This window comes from Netta rufina, assembly GCF_964035555.1.
Source record: "Netta rufina genome assembly, chromosome: 6".
Lineage (NCBI taxonomy): Eukaryota > Metazoa > Chordata > Aves > Anseriformes > Anatidae > Netta > Netta rufina.
This window is the reverse complement of record NC_140129.1, coordinates 8,665,503-8,680,334: the sequence shown is the minus strand read 5'-3', so window position 1 is coordinate 8,680,334 and position 14,832 is coordinate 8,665,503. Positions and strand designations below refer to the sequence as shown.

Genomic DNA, 14,832 nt, shown 5'->3' with positions numbered 1-14,832 from the left:
CAGGGCGAGCGGGGTTAGGGCAAGACGCTGGCTCCGGGCTGCGCTGCCCCAAACCGTGGTTGAGCTGCAAGTGCTGGGGGGCTGGGGGCTGCCAGCACCCCGCAGCCGCTCCTCGGCGGGGTCCCGCTCGGTTTTTTTCCAGCTGCGAGGTTGGGGAAAGCGCTGGGGATGGCTGCGGGGTTTGGCTGGCGACGAGGCCGCGCAGGGAGGGTGGCAGCAATTCCTGGGGGACACTGGCCGGGCAGCGGGCCCGATGCGAGCGTGGGGGGGCTCCGAGCATCTCCACAGGGGTTGCCCGTGCTCTGGGACCACAGCAGGTGCAGGGCGAGTCCCCCCTCACCCCGCAGCCGCCTCCCAGCCCTTTTAGCCGGGGCGCCCCTATTGCACACCGGCGGCTTGGGGAGGGGGGGGGGGGGGATGTCAGATCCCCCCCTCTCCCCCCCCAAAGCTCCGTCCCGCCGCCACCGCTCCTCCTCCTCTCTACCTCCTCCTCCTCCTTCCTCCTCCTCCTCGCCGTCCTCCTCCTCCTCCTCCTCCTCCTGCTGCTGCTGCTGCTGCTGCCGCCGGCGCTCTCGGTGCGCTCCGCTCCGCGCGTCCCGCAGCGGCGGCCGCCCCGTCGGGCCGCGGAGGGGCGGCGCTGGGGGCGGCGGCGGCGGCGGCGGCGGCGGCGGAGGGGCCGGGGCCAACTTTTGGGGAGGCTGCGCGGGGGATGGCGGCGAGGCTGAGGCTGAGGCGGTGCTGAAGGAGGAGGAGGAGGAGGAGGAGGAGGAGGAAGGAGGAGGAGGAGGAGGAGGAGGAGGCGGCGGCGCGATGCCGGCGGCGGCCGGGGGGCTGCTGTGGTGGAGCTGCTGCGTGCTGGCGGCGGCCGCCGGGGCTCCGCGGGCGGCTGCGGCGCAGGCAGGTGGGTGTTTGCGGGCTGTTTGCGGGGGCTGGAGGGGAGCTCCCAAACTTAGCGGCGCAGCCAGGCTCCCAGCCCCCCCCGGCCAGGCTGTGGGGTGCCGCTCCGGGGGGCTGTAGAGACGGGGGGGGCTCGCCCCGAGCCGAGGGGGCGCAGCGCGCTGAGGGGACCCCGCGGCTCGGCCCCCGGTTCGCGCTGTCCGCCCTGTGCCGCGGGGTGTCCCGGCCGTCGTTGGGGTTGGGGGGGGGGATCTGGGGGAAATTATGGTTGTTTTTGGGGGGTTTTGTGGAATTTCGGCCCGCCGGGCGGGCGCGGGGCGCTGAGGGCGCACGCCGGGCTCGGCTTTATGTAAGCGGCCGGCCCTCGCCTCCCTGCCCGCGATCGCTTCCCAGTTCCTCAGATCGGCAGGGGCTGGAGGCTGCTTTCCTCTTCTCTTGCTCTTTTTCTCTGTCTTTTTTTTTTTTTTTTTCTTTTTTGCTTTTTTTTTCCCGTGGTGTTAAACGGGGAAACCCCAGCTGGAGGAGCGCTGCGTGCCTGCTTCCCCAAGCCCCGCTCTGGCTTTCCTCCCTCAGCCCCTGACCCGCTACCTTGCTCCTCTCCCGTTTTCCCCATCCCCTTTCCCAGGACTTCCCGCTCCGAGCGAGCCCTGCTGGATTTACACCCCACCAAAGGCAGACAGCATCGAGCCGGGCGAGCTCGGCTGCCAGGATCCCGGTCACGGCACAGCCTCCGGTCCCTGCGCCGCGCAAAAAGCCGCCCCGTCCGCAGGGATGCCAGGGCTGGCGTGACCCTCGGCACGGCAAGGGGCTCAGGGCTGCTGCTCGGGGTGACAGCAGCTTGTAAGGCTTGGCTCATGCTGCTCGGTGCTAGCCAAAACAGCAGCGTGGGCTGGACAGGTGAGCTTCGATCTGGGAGCGTTTAGGAGCCCCCCAAAAATCTGGGCTCCACCAGCTTTCGGGGGCCCGAGGATGGGGCTCTGGCTGCCGCCTGTGTTTTCAGCGCATCGAGGGAGATGAGGACCACTGCTCTCACCCAAACTTTTCATTTCCTTCTCCCAAGTCTGTCGGCCAAGGCGTGAATACATGTTTTTTTTCCAATTTCTGCTCTCTCCGTGCTTGGGCATATAATGTTTGCAGCGCACAGCTTGGGGTCACGTGAGCCAAACAGCTTGGGCTGTTACCTGGAAGCTGGCGAGTCTTTGTTCTGCGTGGAAATAGCTGATAAATTAACTCCTTTTTCTGATATATGGGGCTGTTGAGTCGTTAAATAATTACAGCCAAATTAACTTAGCGCCGTTTGAAGTATTCAACTGCTCTGAGAAATTAATTGTACTTCAAATATTTTGGCAGTGCACTATTTTATTTTATTTTATTTTATTTTTCCTCCTCTCCCCCCTCAGCCCGTTCGGGCTGGTGCGTGTGCAGGCTTTAATTTGGAGCCGCTGCTCCTCGCGTGTGCCCTCGGTGAGGTGCAGCCGCCCTCCTGGCACCCCTCCCGCCCCGTCCGCCGCGATGTCTGTCCGGAGGTTAAAATTAGGCTGAGCTCCGAGTGCCTTTGCGGAGGCACGATAAGCGCTGACTGGGAGCTCCAGCCCCACGCTGCCGCTGGCTGCCTCGGTCCCTGCACAGGGGACGTCCCGCGGGACGCTGTGGGGACCCTGCGTCATGCTGGGGGGTCCCCGCTCTGTGGGGTCCCTGCGTGGTGGCCAGGCCAAGCTGGCACTATCCCCAGGTGTCCCCCGAGGGTGCTGCCATCCAGTGCTGCTCACCGCAGGACATTGGGTCCGGCCCCACCGTTCGGGGCATCCCTGGGGACTGGGGACACAACCGGCAGCCGTGCAGCCTGCCCGCGTGCGCCCGCCTCGCCGGCACCGCAGAGTGCCCCGCTGACCTCCTCGTGACTTTTTTTTTCTTTTCTTTTTAAGGAGATGGTAATTGATGTATATGTGTACGGATGCTGGCACTAAGAGCCGTGCTGGTAATTAACATGAAAACAGTAATAAGGACCTGAAATACATGCCTACGAGTGAGCGGAATGAGACTTGGCAGTAGCAGCTGGCAAAGGGAGAAGCCCTGTCTCTGCTCAGAAGCAGTGCTCCCCTTCTAGTTTTTAGGGGATGCTAGAATTGCCATTATTTTTTAGTTGAGTAAATCTAAGCAAACCACAGCAAGCTCAGTTGCGCCTAGAAAGCACAACCTGTTTGGCAGCATGCATGTGTTCAATGGGTTTGTGGAAAAATTCCCCCAAAAGTCACTGTTGGTGACACAGAGCCGCTTGTATGGGTGGCCAAACTTTGTAATAGGGTGCTGTGGGGTGCTGTGGGGTGCGCGGGGCAGCGTGCCCGCAGCCGTGCCGTGCGAGCAGCTCTAGGTGGCAGCAGCCCCCAGGAGCTCCCCGGCAGCGGGACACGCAGCCCGGAGTTGGAGATGGGATTTCCCGGCCCTGATTCCCCCCAGATTCCCTCTGGGGGGCTCAGCATGGAGTAGGGGGCTCAGGGAACCGGGTATCCCTTGGGGCCACATCCCCACCGCCCATGGAAAGCATAGCTCCGAGCTGGGAGGATAATTCAATGACTGCGCAGTGCTTTGAGTACGTGGGAAAGGGAGCTCAGGTGGCTGTGAGGATGGTGGGTTTTATCCTAGGGGACGTGAACTGCCCTGTAAGTTGGAACCAGACTGGTGTCTGGCTGCTGAGGGCGGGCAAGTTCACATCAAGTGCGAGCTCTTAGTGGTGTAATAACTCCTGGGGCAAGCTAGGAAAGGGCAATAAAAACGCATGCACTTGCTCAAAAGGAGGGTATAGCTTTTTCTTCCTCCTTTTCCTTTTTAAATGCTTGAAGTGGTCCTTTGCTGGAAGGGCAGGTGCTGTGGCACCACGAGGAGCCCTCTCTGCAGGAGGTGAGCCCTGCCAGGCTGCACCCCTGGCACGTACAACGGGCCCTTGTTTTTGTTGACTCAAAGCTTCTCCTGCTGCACACACGCACAGGCTGCTGCTGGGCTTTGCGTGCCCACGCAGCCGAATTATCCCACAGGAGGACCGGGCTCTGCCAGGAAGATTCATCGTTTCGGCAGCTTCAGGTGATGTTTGTTCAGGAACTCCTCAGTTTGCAGGAGCTGCGTATAGGCTGTGCTCCGTGGCAGCTTCCCTGCGTGCCCACGTGATAAATGAGCGGTCTCGTTTCGGCACCTCTGCTGGGCACACGGGCAGATGCCAAGCCTCCTGAAGTCTTTGAACAGCTGCTATATATATATATATCTCCTTTTTTTTTTTTTTTTTTTTTTTTCCCTCAGCCTGCCAGGAAAACTCTCCCTACTGCGTAAATGGGATGCAGAGTCCAGGGCAGATGAACATTCACGTGTGCGTTGGTGATACCAGGGGTCTCACGCTGGCAGGCATTGGGGCAGCCAAGCCTGTAATTCAAACCACAGAGGCACGTACGAATGGCACTGTCAGAAAACCAGAATTAAAATACGACAGTGGAAATGCTAACTGTAAGGATTTCGACGTGTGTTTGTGCTTTCCAGCGGTACCTGCTCTTTGTTTCCATCTCTGAAGCCTATCGAATCTAGCTCCTGCCAGAGCAGTGGATGGGCAAATGAAGTAAACAGCGGGAAAGCAAGCACCTGAGTTTCAGCAGATGCAGTTCTCTGAGCTATACAAAACGTTCAGTCACCGTATCTGCTTTCTTTAAGGTCAATGCCAGAGATTTCTAAAACATACTGATTTTGTTTCCTCTTTCTCCTGATGTCTGTGCAGCTGGGTGTACAGTACCCGAGGAGGCATTTATAACTTGGTCATCCTTAAATTTTTCCTAATAAACCAGGAATGTGTCCCATGCTCTTGTCGCATGCTGATGTGCCTTCTGTAGGCATCTCCCAAAACCCAGCTGGCTGTACGTGGGTCCTGAGGACTGGCTCGGGAAGTTTTCTCCCAGAAATAGGGGTGTGTGGCCATGGGGTACACGTGCAGCATGGCATTTAGGGGATTTCCTTGCTGCCCATTGCAGGACAGGGTCCTGAAGGTTGGGGCACGGTGCAAAGCTCCAGGATGTGCCCACATCCCACTGATACCGGGAGCGTGGCGTGGCTCCCGCTGCTCCTTTCCAAGCGGTGTTCCCACACATTCCCATCTGGTCTTCCCAGGACCTTCAGGATGGAGCTGCTCTGGCACACGGACAGGAAGAAAATATCATCATGCTTAACTTGATACCCATCCTAATGTTCAATTTCCATTAATTTAAATTACACTGAAATATCGAACGTCTTGGGCGTAAAAGTTTATGGAGCATGGTTAGTACACTAATAGAGTATTTCGGAAATCTTTAAGGTTAGTGTAGCAGCCAGAGAGAGATGCAGGGGTAAGCGTTCCTGAGAGTTTCTTTGCTTTAACCCCTTTCCCAAGAGCTTCCATGTGCTGGCGACTCTTTATCCGTTGTGCTGCCGCCGCCATCCAGCTACAACTCCAAAATCCCTGATCCTCTCTGCAGAGTTGCCCTGTGGATATTTTTGCTCATTACCTTTGGCAGCAAAAATGTATAGATCTAAATTTGAATTTCTGTTTGCTAAGGATATGTGACAGTATTTAGAATTCAGCATTATTTTATTATCTCTTTGAAAGGGTAAAAAAAAAAAAAAAAAAAAAAGGGGCTCATTTATTTCAAGAGATATTTCTGTAGCGCATAAAAATATCAGTGAAGCAGCGAGCGTTTTCCAGTTGTTGTTGACTTCAAATTTAGCAACCATTGTCCCCGTTGATATATTTGATGCTCTAAAAATGTGCTTGCCATTAAGTAGGAAGCTGAAGTGATTGGTAGGCAGATAATATTCTTTGGTAGCTATTAATAATGCTTAGAGGATGTATGCACGGGAGAGTATGGAAAAAGCCATGGAATTGTGTAGGAAGGAGGCAAAAATAATGTATGTGGCTGCTTTATTTGAAAGCCACCCGTGTTACTCTGTCTGTACGTATCGCAGTGATTGCTGCCCGAATTAGCTCGTCGCGAGCGGCAGAAACCAAATCTCGAGCAACGTGGTGTGCGGCTGCTTCTGCTTGGCAAGCAGGGGTCTGAAATTTTCCAAGAAAACGAAAAATTTCAAAGTCAATGGGAAGCCAAAGTCAACATCTCTCCTTTTGTCTGTTCCTCGAGCCCGTCCTTCGTGCCGGCGCACCCGCATCGCTGCGGGTTTCTCTCCATGCTTCACAGCACGGGGCCACCTCTTTGGTTTACAGATTTTAAAGCAGCCCTTAAAATCACGCATGTTTGGGTGCTCCCGGGTAATGTGGCCAAAGCCAGGACCAGCTCGCACAGCCACGCAGCCCTGGTGTCATCATCCAGGGCTGTATATTCTGCTGGGAAGGTCATATTAGAAAAATACGACATTATTCAAGTCCGAGGAGTGGCTGTAACTTTTGCAGCACTTTAATTGTCCCGGCGCTGCCAGACACACCTGAGGTCAGGGGCTGGGTTTGCTCCTAGCAGTGCATCCAGTGCTGCTGTGAAAGCTCGTTACGCCGCGCTGTAAGGTGCAGCTGCTGTGGTGTTAATGGGGTGCATGCAGTGCAGGTGGGATTTTTCTTTTTGGGAGTTTCTGAGAAGGGCAGGGGTGCTTTGTTTGCTGTTCCTTGGTCCAGCACCCCAGAAAGGAGTTGAAATCAGGTCTGTACCGCGTCTTTTTGGCTGCCTGAGGGTCTCGGTGTGCAGCTGGAGCCCTTGATACAGCAGCTTCTCAAATAGCCTCTTATGAGCGGTTATGTTCTTGTAGTAACAAAGGATTGGGGACAGTAGGAGAATATGGTGTGTGTTTTTTTTTTCTCCCGTCTCGTTTTGGAAGATTTACAAATCAATTCACGCAGCGTTGTTGGCTGCAAGTTTCTCGGTGTTAATTTTATCCTAAAATCTCGGGGCTGTGTGAATCTCATCCTCCCAGAGGGGAATAAAAGCGAAGAGGAGTCAAAGCTCCTGTAGCTTAAGAAACAGGAGGGGGAGAGTCCAAGAATTACTGTTCTTGTAGCCCACGGTGTTGAACTCGTTCACGGGATTTAATGCAGGGGCCGGTTGTCTCGTGGCTTTCCAGTGTCTGGCAAGCATTGCTGGTGACTTTGGGGATGGAAACCTGGGTTTATTAGGAGCCTAAGAGCTGTAGTCTGCCTGCTGCCCCGATGTGTGGTTAAGGCATTAAAATACGTGGGTTATGCCTCGTGCTACAGTAGAGCAATTACCGGGTGGGTGTCCTTTAGTACTGGAAAGTGATCCTGCCAAACTTCTGTTGTCAGCTTGAATCATCTCAGCTATGCCGAAGGCCCACAGAAATGGGGTGGGAGGAGGCATTATAACTAGTGACCCTCTCCAAGCAGGGGCTGTCCTGTGGTGTGTGGGTTCTGTAGGGCCTGTCTATCCCAGCCTGGTCCTGTCCCTTTGAGTAAAAGCTTTTTGGCCCTACCCGTGTCTGCCCTGGGCTTTTCCTGTGTCCACGTTGTCCAAGGCTATGTGGGAACTGCTGCAATGCTCGTTCCCATTTGTTGTTTTGGGTCTAGCCTGACTGATGCAGTGATGTGACAAAATGACATCAGCTGCTGGTACATTCATGGCATTGCTACTTGCAAGAGCTTCTTTTTGGCTCATTGATTTTTTGGCTCCTTCCTGCAACCAGGGAACTTTCGCATTGGGTAGCGTGTGCTGGGTGTAGGTCTGCTTGCTTGATCTGCTGGGGCCAGCTTAAGGGTTCGCCTTGTGGGTCCTGAGCCTTGATGGTGCCAGGGTTTCCTGGCATGTGATGGTGTTTGGTGGTGGGTCAGAGTGCTGGGGCGGTGCTGGGCAGGGAGCAGGGATGGATGTGTGCTGCCTACAGTGCTGATGTGTGGGCCAAAGTGCTGCGGTGGTGTGGGATCCCATCTCCCTCTCACAGATCACACCTAGCATCACTGAACCTTGTGTTTTCTTAACCTCATTTCTGCTGAAATTCTCTGAGAACTTGGATGAACGCGAGCACTCCTGCATTTCTAGGAATATCTGGAATAAGACCCGTGCTTATCAGGTGGCACAGGCTCAAAGTCTTACTATGCCCGGTGAGATAAGGCTTATTTTCAGGAGTCAAGAGCACAAGGTGCTGGAACAATTTCACTTCTCAGATCACAGCAGCCTTCTGTTAGCAGGCTGTATGTATCGGGGCACCAGGCAATACAGGGCATCAGCGGCTTGCGGAGGTGCAAGAGAAATAAATGTAAGAGGCAGGAACCGAAGCAGCAGGGAAGGGTGCACAAAGGAGCAAGCCCTCCAAAGAAAGCCCTTCTTCTGCAAACGTCTGCGTGGCTTTAAAGCATGCTGCCTTTACTCAGAAATGACATCTTCAGGCTGTAGCTGGAAGAGACCTGCCTGGGTTTCCCGAAGAACGGTGCTGGAGTACCAGGAAGGTCAGCACACTTTGTCCTGGAGAGGTCGTAGTTCATGGTCTGCATTGCTGCCGTTGAGCTCAGTGGTCCTAAAAACCTGAAGGCTTTGGGATACTAAGCTTGGAGGGGCAGCAGCAATGAGTGGGATGGCAAAAAAAGCGCCAGCACGGGTGGTGTGAGCCCAACCCTGGGCTGGTGGGTGCAAACCACGTGCAGCCATCCCCTGGCCATCTCTGCCTTCCCCGCCAGCTGTGTTACATCTCCTCCTGTTGCCGTCCCACCGATTTTCTCTCTAGCCTAAATACAGGTGTGATGGCATAAATACAGGCTAGAAAGTATTAGTCACTTTTTATTTTTATTTTTTATTTTTTAAACCTCTCAGGCTTCAGCAAACACACGTGTGGCTTGAGGACCGTGACACCAGGTCTGGTGCTTTTCTTTTCACCACCACGCATCCCGAGGGAGCTGGCAATTACTGAGCCGGCGTTAGGCTTTGTTTTTAACGCTCTACTTCATTTCTTTCCCACCAAGTTTGGGTTTCCAACGATATGATTACTTATGGATTTGTAAGCCAGAAATAGCCTAGTAATTGCTATATTGCTTTGCCTGCAGTAGCAATGAGCGTCTTAAATTTAATGCATCATCCACACAGAAAATTGATATTTGGCCAAAACAGGAGGCCTCTGACAGCTAATCTTAAAGAGCTTGTGCTTGACATGTAAAATAGAGAGTTGTGGATGACATTCACGAGAAAATTGGTGGTCTTCAGGATTATTCCATGAAAGAAAAGTACTCCTTACGTTGGCTGGAAATACTTGAGGATAATTAAGTTTGCATGGAAACCTTTCCTTAGGGGTCAGCAATGCAAAGGCCTGGGATGTTAACCACTCAGATCACATGCAAAGAAAAAAAAAAAGCATGACAAGTAATAATTCCAAGCCTGAATTTTGCCTGATCTTCAGGGGTCACCTGTTGAAACAACGCTCATGAGTTGCTGACCCCCACAGCTAATGGGAGGCTTCTTTTAATGTGGTTTTACTTGAATTTCTCTTCTCAAATACTACCGAAGCAGCAGGAATGCCCAAGAACAAGTCTTCCACGGAAAAGATTACCCACAGCAAGAAACTTCCCAGTGCTTTGGATGAAGGTACTTGCTTGTACAGATACGCGTCCAGATGTTGGATTTGTATTTTGCTGGCAGTCCCAATGTGAAGGCCCAGAAGTTTCTGCAGAGATGTTTGCAGCTCAGTTTGTCAGGCGTGTGCTGCTCCGTGCCCGTGCGACATGATAGGATAGGCTTTGGGTAAAGACACGCTTGAATGTATTTCGTCAATATTTGGTTTTGAGTCAGTAGGTCCTCGTGATTTTGCTTCGAAAGTAGTCAATATCTATCTATTAAATACACTCGTGTTCAACAGAAAATGTAAGACCCAGTTTCAAAATTAGGCCCACACAATTACGCAATCAGGTAATCGCGCGTGTAATTGCTTGCACAAATGGTCAGTTAGATGTGTAACTGTCCATTTGCATGCAAAATTAACCAATTCTGCAAATTGGGTTCTGAATATTCATGGCAGAAAAGGCAGCTTTCTGGACATGGCCGCCTTGTGTCACGCCTTCTCACCTTCCTCTAACAGAGGTGTCCTCCCCAACAAGCCTTGTGCCCTTCTCTTCACTGAAATGCTGGAGGCAAGGGACAGAAAGCCCGTGTGCCAAAGGCTTCTAAGCTTAAAACCAAAGAGCAAAAGAAAAATCAGAGATGCCGAGGAGTGAGGGGGCACAGCCATGGTTGCACAAGCAGGGGGCAAAGCCCAAAGAAGCATTTGACTCTCCTGGTGTCTGGTGCCTTTGGGGTTTTGCTTTCACCTTGGCATTGTGGTCTGAATCTGTGATGCTTGTTTAAAAAGGCCCCGAAGGGCGTGTGTCTTAAATTTACTACATAGGCACAGGCGTAAGACCTGCTACTGGACGTGTAACTTATTGTTCAGGACTTTACTTATTTAAAAAGAAAGTAATGTGATGCTTTTGTCACTGCGGAATCGGCTGTTTGAGCTGTGTATGAGCACTTGAGTTATTTGGTTTTCGTGTTTGTCGGGTGTGAGTCATGTAACTGGCCCATGTGTGCATGCTTTAGCCCCCTGAGATGAGCAGGGATGATCTGTGATCAGAATTTGGCACTGCTTCCAGGGAGGGGTGCTCGTCCATGCCTTTAGCCTAAGGCAGGTGCTTGTGCATCTCCTGGCTGGGCCGAGGGAAACGCTGATGCCCACGGAGCAGGGCAGGAGGAGACCTTCAGGAAGGTGAAAGCCTCCTGCCCAAAGCTGGCTTCTCCCAGAGCAGCGCTGCGGCCCAGGAAGGATTAAGCAGGAGCGTTTTAAGGTCGCTTTTTATTCCCGAGCGAGAGGTTTATGTCCTCTGTGCATATTAATTTCACAGCTTGGGACGTGGTGGAAAGGAGAGCAAATGCATGTGGGACTGGGAGAGAGCCTGGACTAGAAAGCAGCCTTCCCCTCCCACACTGCATGAACACAACTGCTGTGAAATCGGTGAAAAGCTCCGAGCCTGAAGCTGCAGTGAGCAAGGTTTTTTTGCTTGGTGGTGTATAAACAAGTCTCAGTTTTCCCTGGCAGTCGCTTTGGGATGTGATTTCCCCCACAGCATCCCTCGGTGCTTCCTGGGTGCTGTTGGGTTGCAGGTGCTGCTCTCCTGCACCACTTGGCCCGCTGAAAATCCAAGCTGCAACCCTGTGCCGTCCCCAAGTCACACTTGCAAGCTGCTGTCCTTTTAATTTGAAATGTAAACAGCAAGGCTCGGCCTTCCTTGTGGCTTATTGATTCTGCCTTTGCGGGACCAAAATGAGTTACCGCCCGGCTCCCTCCGTGCAGGCAGCACTACAGATGTTATCTGCAAGGCTGGCTTTAAGCCGTGGGTTGCCTTTCCAAAGGTAATTCTGTTTGTTTATGCCAGCCTGCCATTTACTTCGTTTGGGCTGGCAGCCGGGGGAGGTTCGGGGGAGGACTCGCAGGGAGTCGCAGGTTGCTGTGCGCAGGATTTGCATGGTTCTGGCTTGGTGTGCATAAAAGCCAGAGCTCACAAACGCTTCCTTGTGTGTTCGCAGTGGCTCTGATGATCGTGTGTCCGCAGGGGGTGAAGGAGATGGCATCAGAGAAGCACAGTTTGCAAGCCCAGAGTGCTGGTGAAGGTTTGCTGCTGAAACACAGGGCAGGTGGGAGCAGTGCTGGGATGTGTGAGCCTGGCTCAGGTCTGCCTGAGCACCCCGTGCACCAGCTGCTCTGCAGGAACTGCTGACACACGCATACATCTATAGATACTGTGCAGGTGCTTTACGAGACAAACAGGGTATTTCCGAAATCTGATGCAAGGGACTGGTTTTCTTCATTTCTCTGTGTAGAAACCCATCCTCCTGCCCTGCTCTGGAGGGGATGGGGCCTTGGCAGGGGATGTGTGACAGCAGCTGGTGGCTCCCCAGTGGGACACTGGTGCTGCTGGGCTGCTGAGAGCCTGTAGACATGGCTGGTGGTGGCCGATGAGGGAGTCCCGAGGATGGGGAAATGGTCTTGAAGACTCACAAGCTCTCCAGAGGTATGAGTTCTGGTCCACAGCCTCGCTTCAGGCTGGTGGCCCAGTGAGGAAGGGTATAAACTGGGAAAGAATCTCTGCATAGGAAAGGATAAAAAACCGTGCTGTGTAAATTATGCAGCCTGTATTATCACTGGAAGGGCTGAAAGCTGGGAGCTGTAGGGAGAGACTTCTCATGTTAATGTGCCAGTCCCTGCCTCTGCCTCCTCCGAAATCACCGCCGCAGCTCCCAGCTGCGGGCGTGGGCTTGCTTACCTTCCGTTCTGGCTGGGAAATGAAGTATTAGATGTGATTGTTAATGCTTGGTATTCTTTTCCTAAGGTAGTCCTGGCGTGCCATTAGTGGCCTGGAAACAGAGTGTGGGTATTCCTGAATCTCTTCAAGGCATTAGCCTGCCTTTAAGGACAAGGGATGTGCTTTACACGCAGCTCTCGGCACTGTGTGGGAAAAGAGAAGCGGGCTCCAAGGCTCAGATCAGGAGAATTGATTTATCATCAATTTATTGCTCGGAGCTCTAGGCAAACTCATCTCAGGACAGAACAGAGATCTATAAAATCTTTTCATCTGAAACTATGAGTTAAATTGGGAGGAACTGCTGATGAGAGGCCGGAGCCGGCCCTTGCAGCAGGCAGGCTTTCGGGAAGCGGTCTCCTGCTGCAGCCAAGGTGGTTGGAGGGACAGGAACCCAATCCCCTATTGCCCTCTTTCTTTCCCTATTATCAGCCTGGTTAATGCAGGAGCGAGCCTGCAAAGCTCCCCCCGCCTCCCCTTTGATTTCAGGGTAAATTTCCCTTTCTTTGTTGGTGCCTCCTGTTAATCTTGCAGTTCCTTCCCCCGGCGCGCTCCTTTCTTTTATTACGTTTCATTATGCGTGCGGCTTCTTAAACCTGATAATGACGGGGTAGTGACTCGCCTCCTTCAGCAGGAGGCCTCTGAAAACACGCTGATGCATCAGGGTTGTCAGATCACTATATAAATAAATAAAACCTGCTCATATATTCCCTTCAAAGAAGCCGGTAAGTGAGACAATGCTGAAGAACTCTCTCCGCTGCTTTTTTTTTTTTTTCTGGTGTTGGAGGGAGGGGGGGGGGGGAAAAAAAGCTGTATTATGTCAGCGACCTGTAATAAATAGCACCGCAATGAGAAGCGACAGCCTCATTCACCTTGCATCCATGCAGAAATAACTAAGCTCTCTTCCCATGCCTTGAAAAAAAGGAGAAAGAAGGGAATTAAAGCAAAGAATTGACCTTGGCTTGCAGTCGCCCTCGTACTCGCAGGGAACAGGCTGCCTGCGAGAGATTGAAGTTTCGCTGGCTGTTCTTGCAGGCGGCGTGTTGCCTGTGTTACTCCGAGCTATTCAGCCCGCAGAGCATGAAGTACGGTCCCCGGCTTTCTCTTGCTGCCTGAAACTGTATTAGCAGAGCTCTTGATTGGCAAAAGACAGAGGCTTGGAAGGCTTAAATATTTTAATGGAAAAATAAAGAAAGGTTTTCACAATAGGGAGGCACGGTGTGGTCAGGCTGCTTTGCTGCAATCTATTTTTTATTTCCTGGAGTTGTCACGTTTTATTAGGAAGTTAAAATAAAGTGGAAGCGTTCTTGCAAATTGAAGTAGTTAACACACTAAAGGGGAAAAAATAAAAGGCATTTAAGAGAGCTGGTGGAAGACAGACTGATGGGACACGTACTTCTGTACGTTTTCTTGCAAAACTCTGTTAAATCTGTGGCTGGCTTTCTTCCTTACTTTCTCTTTGGAGCATTTGATTATTGTTTATGAAGTTCCCAAGAGGCACTGAGGGAGAAAATCTTACTTTGCCAGGGTTATTCTGCACTGGCTTTGTGTCAGCAGGTGCCTCCCCTCTGCCTGTCTGGATGCTCCTGGCTGTTTGTCTTGCTGGGACAGAAGGAAAAAGGTGCTGGGGGCTGGGGACAGGGAGGCAGGAGGAGAAGCAGCACCAGCACCATCACTTCCCTGTGCTGCACATTGAGGTGGATGCGAGGACGCAGCAGGGGTGGGAACATGCACCAGTGCTCTGGTCTGCAGCAGGTGGTTACAGAAATAATGTGTGCACCCACCAACCCGCAGATTTCACCTGCAGGCAGCCCCAGTGCTAGAAGTGGTGTTTAACCTTCCTTCCTGAGCTTTCCCAGGCGCAGGAGACCGCAAGGTGTGCGGTACAAGCCAGCCCCCTCTGCTTCTGTTCCCTTGTGGGGCAGTGCTTCCTTGCAGCAGCTCTTTGTTGTGAATTCCTTCGTTACTCGGTCTGTAAGCAGTGGAAAATAATGAAGCCATTTAGCATTCCTGGGGATGCCACGTGCACTTCTGGAAGTGTTTTATTACAGTTCAGCATTAGTTAATGCGCGCTCACAATAAGCTGTTATCGCTGGGGCTGCCTCTCATTTCTTCCCACCGAGTGTTTTTCTCGTAACGCAGGGTATCGTGCTGCTTTACCTGGTGGGAGACTTCAGACGTGGCGTGGTGGCAATTTGCAGGGAGTGCAGGGTGAGCACACAGGGCTGGTACTGGAGGGATGCTGCTTACGGCCGTCCTGTCGCTGTGACCTGAGAGCCCCGCTCTTCCTCACCCTCTCCCAACTTGGCGTCCTGCTGGGCCCCCGGAAAGGAGCAGAAGAGGTTTTTTATGTCTCCCAGATCTTTATTATTTATTTATTTGGGGCTCTACAGTGTTTTTGGCAGGTCAGAACCCTGTTTTTGTTACCTATCTCCTCTTGTAGCCCTCCATTGTTGAGCGTTTGTTAATTATCGCTCAACAACTGGGCTCCGGCGGAACTGCGGGAGCCTTATCTGAAGGCGCAGCAATTGGCAAACGAATTCATTATGATCAGAGCGGCTCTAATGAATGTTAAATTAATTCATAATAATGTGACACTTAAAATCAAATGTTAAGCATATTGTTAATAATTACGCATGCACTTTTACCTTGTC

At 52.6% G+C, this 14,832-nt stretch overlaps 1 protein-coding gene across 1 annotated transcript in view; it reads left to right on the top strand.

Annotated features, from left to right (window-relative positions):
* Positions 1 to 810: 810 nt before the first annotated feature.
* ERBB4 (erb-b2 receptor tyrosine kinase 4) overlaps positions 811 to 14,832 on the top strand; it is a gene marked incomplete at both ends in the record, with an annotated part of 561,535 nt that continues 547,513 nt past the window's right edge. The window contains one exon of the mRNA XM_084289162.1: positions 811 to 901. Coding sequence (XP_084145288.1) covers positions 811 to 901 — 91 coding nt within the window. The remainder of the gene's footprint in view (positions 902 to 14,832) is intronic.